The following is a 6,003-nucleotide window of genomic DNA, read 5'->3' on the forward strand; positions in this document are numbered from 1 at the left end:
ATTCCTTTCATCTCCTTTGTAGATGCTTCCTAACTTAAAGACTCAGGACCTACACAAATCTCTTCATTATGCTGATGAGACTAAAATGTATTTCACTTGTAGAATACGATTAGGCCTAGTAAGATTTGTGATTCAACTGAGTGATATTTTATTATGTCTCGTATTAAAGTTTATTCATTTTAAAGGTGGCATTAATTCATTTCTCATAATAATGTAACATGAAAACTAGTCATTTAAAGCAGCATCACTAAAAAAACTGCACCTGTGTATGTATGGTATGTGAAAGGCCAACAGAATGTACTTCTTGTGTAAATAAGTAAAACTATCTATATAAATATTTGTATAACTTTTCTTTATATAAGAACAAAGGGCACCTAATAAACAGTAAATTATAGACTGATCAGCCAAAAGTTTAAAATGGCCTCCTTATTACTACACACATTGTGGTGTGTTAGTGAGTGTTGTCTAGTGCATGTGGATCAGACACAACAGTGCTGCTGGAGATTTTTAAAACAAAAATACACAGCCAACAGCATCATGTGGGCAACACCTTGTGACCACTGCAGGAAATGATCCACCAAGTAAATAATGTATAACAAGGTATGCACAGTAACAGATGGACTACAATCTGTAATTCTAGAACTACAAAGTGCACATAATGTCAGTGGAGCTGATAAAGTGGACAGGTCGGGTTCGGTTATCTCAAATGTGGGCCTTTAAATGTTTACAGTCATGTCTTTTTTTTCATGGTTGTATGTTTCACATGCTTGTAACTTGAATTCAGGAACAGGGTTCCCTAAGGCTCATCTATTTATTCAGGCTTTTTCTAAGGGATTTCGAGCATTTAAATTTTTTTGTCGTAAACATAAGATCTGGTATACATGCATTATTCAAATCAAGCCCTTGGGGTTGAAGCACATTGAAGACACAGAGGGTGCAACTTAAAATTGCGTAAGTGCACAAGAGAGAACTTTTAAAAAGTTGATTAACCACCACAGATGCTTTTATTAGCCCTGTTTTTTTCTTTTAACCTACATTCCCAAATAGCTCAAACATTTGGGCTTGATCTATGCCACGTTTGGCACTTACGGCTCATTTACAGCACTGGCAAGTGCTAGGCAAACCATCATTATCATAAGCCAGGTATGACTTGGTTTATGACTTGGGTTACATTGTTGTGTGGGGCAGATGTGGTCCAAATGTCGATTTGACCCAAGTTTGTTCCACGACACACCTGATTTCTGACCCATAGAAGGTGGATCTGTGGCTAAGTGTCGCTCACCCTGAACCCACAGTGGGATTCAAGACCAAGTAGGGTCATAGGAGAACTGCAGATGTGGGCCACATTTGGGCCAAACATTCATTGCTATCTGGGATTTATATTAACACAAAGTCCATGAAAGTGCATTGCCTCCATTTCATCCTTGACTGACTTCAGGATTCTCATTGATTCCCTAAATTCTAGATATAAGTCATAATCTGTTTTTATTTAAGTCTCTATGCATGCAGTTTCTAAAGAGATGTCTCCAGACAGCAGGAACCTCTCCGGATATAGTATCTCCTCACTTCGGAAGAATCCCCACAGCCCTCGGGCCTGTGCACAATTAGAACAGGGAAGAAACGAGCATCCTGGTAGTTGGGGGGACTGTCGTTGAGAGCCAGTTGGCTGGAGTATGATCTGCAGCATTGTTCATCCGGGCAGCAACGCTCTGTCAGCGTACTGCTGCGGCTCCTCCACAGCCCGACTGTGTGCCTAGAACCATACATTCGACACAGCGAGAAACGGGACGTGTCCAGAGACACCTGTGAGTGTGAAGTGTGGCGAGAGAAGATAGAGGAGCAGCTGGAAGTGATGGTCGCTCGTCGCCCTCCATTGCGATGGCAAGAGTGCTCAGAGTCCCGTACCAAAGTGCCATAGTTCTGGTCTGGATAGTCATCCAGCAAGAAGCAGTTGGAAGACCTGTTGTCTCCCTGACCTGACCCAGAGTTTCCCAAGCTCATCAGCATGGCTTCAGAGTAGCTTGGAATAAGCTGCCGGTTTGAGCAAATGTGGGATTCCAGTTCTGTACTGTCAAATGTGTCTCCTCTTGGGATACCACACCTGCTATTCCTCACCGGAGCCATGTCCTCTGGAGATGGGCTGCTGTTGCTGTACTCCAGCCCGAAGAGCTTCTCCACCTGGTAGTGCACATAGGCAGTGCGGTACTCTATGAAAACCCGAAGAGGCCAAGACAACATGAGGAGAGCAGCCAGCCAGAAGGCGACCTGTGAAGCATACCAGGGTAACCTGTCAGGATCCACGTAGGCTATCAGGTGCTCTCTGAAGTCAATGTTCTTCAACTGCATGCCTTCCCGTGCCTCCATGTAGTCATCCAGGCCCTCAATCTCTGAGAAGAATCTAGCCCGCTGGTTGAGGTATGCATTCTCAGGTCCTGCTCCTGCAAAGCTAAAGCACTTTGTAAAGCGTAACCTTGTTGCTGGGTGCCCCTCCAAGCCCCGCAAGTCCCGCGAGATGTCCTTCATTCCACAACGACTGTAGTCAAACTCACCTTCTGCCATGTGCGTGTTGACACGTTCATGGTACACCTGTGTTGTGGTGTAGGCATCTCCGTTCCGGTAGCGGATAACCTGCCGAGTCCTGCGTACAAAATGGTAGCTGATGGCTTTCCACCAGACACATGGTCGAGCCTGGCGCATGCGCAGAACTCTTTCGTAGACACTGTCCACATTGGCCTTGTACTGGAGCTCACTGCGGGCACGGCAATGCCAGCACTCCATCAGGTAAATGGCATACAGCATTAGAAGGAAGGCAAGTGGAATGAAAACATAGCCATCGGAGCAAGGGCTGTCATGATAGATCATGGCACGGCCTCCTCCATCTCGCAGCGAGTTGATGGAGGTCAGGGATGAGGTGCTGGAGGAGTCAAAGCTCAGCTTGGTGACTCGAGTGAGCTGGCACCAGGCCACAGCACCCAGGCAGCTGTACATGAGCAGAGACAAGAGGAGACAACGCCAATGTGTCTCACGGCACACAGATGCACTCAAGGACTGCTTCACTGGTCTTTGCTGTAAAGAGACAGAGAGAGAGAGAGAGAGAGGGGAAAAGAGAGAAGGAGAGGATGCAGTAAATGCCTTCAGACACTTCCAATACTCAGACTCCAGCCTTGAGAATCGAAAATGGCTGCGAGACAAGAACTGAATTGATCTTTTAGAAAACTCAGAGTACAAGGCAGTAGTGTTTGTCTTTAGATGTATGCCTTTTGTGTTCAGCTAAGATACTTCATTATGTCCTTAATCGCTTATTGCTCAAACCTGCTGGGACATTAGCATAAGATGTGCAGCTTGGTTCAGGTGTAGTTCCTCTCGGTTTAATCTGTCTCTGGTCATGGTGGTATTTAGCAGATTTCCAAATCTGGTACAGTTTAACATTATCTCTGTTCACTTCCATGGCTTCAGGACACTAAGTTTGTGTCTGCTTTTGTGTGACATACCTGGCAACCCGGGTTATGATCATTGTGTGATTTTACAGAGAACGGGACTACAAGCTGAAACACCAACAGAGTTCCACTTCAGAACAGGCCTCCTCATATATGCAGTAAATATAGTGGCTGCAGCACTGCTATCAGAAATGTCATTGCTTCAATTTAAGGGGTTTCCTTATCTTATCTATGATGACACATACTAGTAGTACATTACAGTTTGCTCCTTTAATAACTTTCCTTCTTGCACAAACTATCTATCTATGTCCAACAAACTAAAGTTAATTAGAGATATTTTGAAAAAATATTTCAAAATATACTGGGAAAAAATGTTAGACCTATGTCTCAGATTAAGGGCTTTAAATAAATCTGATCCTGATCCTGCTGTTCATCTTACTACCTCCATTAATCCCAGTTACTATATTTTGTCAAGATCAGCCATAGTGCACACTCTTTATTGTGAGTCTGGCCAGCTGATAGCATAGCTTTTGATGTTTATAAGGGTCAACAGGCTTTTAAGGGAGCAGGAAAGGCGGCAAAGCATCAATAATGGAGATGCCACATGAAACAGAATGCTTTAATGTCTCTGAAAGTCAGCAAGACAAATGGCTGTTTTGGAAAATACAGACTCTCTTGAATATGTTGAGCAGAGTGTAGCCATAAATTTGTGGGCACTCCTTCTAATGAGTGAATTCTGCCATTTTAATTTGCACATGTTGATGACTCATTCTCAAATGCACCGACAGCTTGTAAAATCTACGTGTAAAATAATTTATCAACAGAATGAGAAGCTTAGGAGTAGCTGCAAAAGAGCCTAATGTCAGGGTAAAGCCCCACTGCGTCAGGTTTTGAAACTGTGAAGGTGTGGAATTGTGTTCTCTCAAGCCATGAATCCTCATTCAATACCATTGGGATTAATTTGAGATGTGTTTGTCATCCAGAACTAATCCTCAGGATCATAACCTGACTATGCTAATGTTCTTGTAGATAAAAACCAAGTCTATGTTATTGCAGGAAACTTTTCTGTTTTTTTTTTTTTTTGTTTTTTTTTTGAAGTATTGCATAGTACTTCCTAGTAGCAAAGAAACAAGACCACATCATGTAAAGAACTTAAAGGAACATTGTGTAATAATTTACCGTAAATTTACAGGTAAAATATGATCTATAATATAGAGAATAGAGCATCTGCAATTGCTACTCATGGCTCAGCACTGCAGAAACTGCACTATGTAAATGTTGTTGGCGGGTAGGGACCCATCTACCTCCCCATTGGTTTCAGCACAGTGCTGTAAATGAATTACTCTAGGGGGAGCCCCAGGAGGGAACAAAAAGCCCCTTTAAAGGTGCCCTAAATGATTTTATTTTAAAATATGAAGATAATGATTAAAAATAGTTATTTAAGGAAATGTTTGAAAAATGGTACTTTGGGACATTTGCTTAGATTTGCAGTAGAATAGTGTTCAGGATTTAGGATATAAGACTTATGGCATAGGCTGGTTTACTACAACACAGACAAGCACACCAGTGGAACTGTTTATTGCACCTTTAATACAGAATCCTTGGCATAGACTGTGTTCCCTAAGGAAAAAAGCCATGTATTTTGTTCTTGTAATTGGAAAGGGTGAAAAACCTAACTTAATATAAACCTGAGAGGCTTTGGTTTGTTATTATATCTAAACTTAGCTTTGAGAGAAGCTTTCTTTATCCTTAAGTGTCCTGCTGAATGTCTGCAATGTGAGCTTGTGTGACACAGAGTACTGCAAAGGACTAAAATAAGCTTCAGCATCGATGACAATCAATAACTTCCCAGCTTTAAAGTTGAAAACAATGCAGGAAGGTGGGAAGCCTTAGGTGCCGCATGTTACAGAATGTTCAGGAATGACCAGACCAGGTTTAAAAAGTCTTCCATTCTGAACTGAAAGCACTTATGAGAAACTGCTTTGAGGGTCCACAGGGGGCTAATCAACAACCACAACAGAAAAGCCCCCATATTTGCTGTAGTACCCCGTCTATCTGAGGAGGGTGGATTGTTGTAGGAGTGTTAGTAAATTTTCTGGAATCTCACCTCCTCTCTGGTGTCCAGACTGGCCGCTGTGTCCTCGCCACTGTTCAGGCTGCTCGCCCCCGTGTCCTCCGCGGTCGAGTCACTTTCCACATCTGGAGACAGCATCCTGCGGCAGGACGGACATCTCAGTCAAACCGCCCCCTACGCACCGAGACCCCTGCGTCTCTCTCTCTCTCTCTCTCTCTCTCTCTCTCTCTCTAATAACGGGATCCAGGATCTTTGCGTCCGGATGCTGGGAAAGCAGCCAAGGACGAGGGGGGTGGGGGGTGGGGTGTGGGGGGGGGGGATTCCTCTCTGAGAGAACGCTGTCCGTGGTCCCACCCCCAGGGGGCGCAGGACTGCGGAGGATTCCCACCACGTTGAGAGGCACAGTCGTTGTGAAATCAGCACAGTTGGAGCTCATTGAGAGACACGAACACCTCTCAAGCACACGCTTTGCATTGGGCATAGCCATTTTTT

At 43.8% G+C, this 6,003-nt stretch overlaps 1 protein-coding gene across 1 annotated transcript; it reads right to left on the reverse strand.

Annotated features, from left to right (window-relative positions):
* Positions 1 to 1,512: 1,512 nt before the first annotated feature.
* si:dkey-13p1.4 (transmembrane protein 151B) lies at positions 1,513 to 5,649 on the reverse strand. The gene is made up of 2 exons (XM_066646598.1): positions 5,545 to 5,649; positions 1,513 to 3,066 (listed from the first exon to the last, which is right to left on the reverse strand). The coding sequence occupies exons 1-2, from the start codon at positions 5,647 to 5,649 to the stop codon at positions 1,513 to 1,515; spliced, it is 1,659 nt and encodes a 552-aa protein (XP_066502695.1).
* Between the last annotated feature and the right edge of the window lie 354 nt (positions 5,650 to 6,003).

The sequence above is a fragment of the Hoplias malabaricus genome, chromosome 1 (assembly GCF_029633855.1).
Source record: "Hoplias malabaricus isolate fHopMal1 chromosome 1, fHopMal1.hap1, whole genome shotgun sequence".
Classification (NCBI taxonomy): domain Eukaryota; kingdom Metazoa; phylum Chordata; class Actinopteri; order Characiformes; family Erythrinidae; genus Hoplias; species Hoplias malabaricus.

What these genes read in the sequence shown, in the direction of transcription:
- si:dkey-13p1.4 (XM_066646598.1), bottom strand. Translation starts at nt 5,649, where the DNA reads ATGCTGTCTCCAGATGTGGAAAGTGACTCGACCGCGGAGGACACGGGG. An exon ending in GTCTGGACACCAGAGAGGAG is followed by an intron (nt 3,067 to 5,544) that starts GTGAGATTCCAG and finishes GTCTCTTTACAG; the next exon opens with CAAAGACCAGTGAAGCAGTC.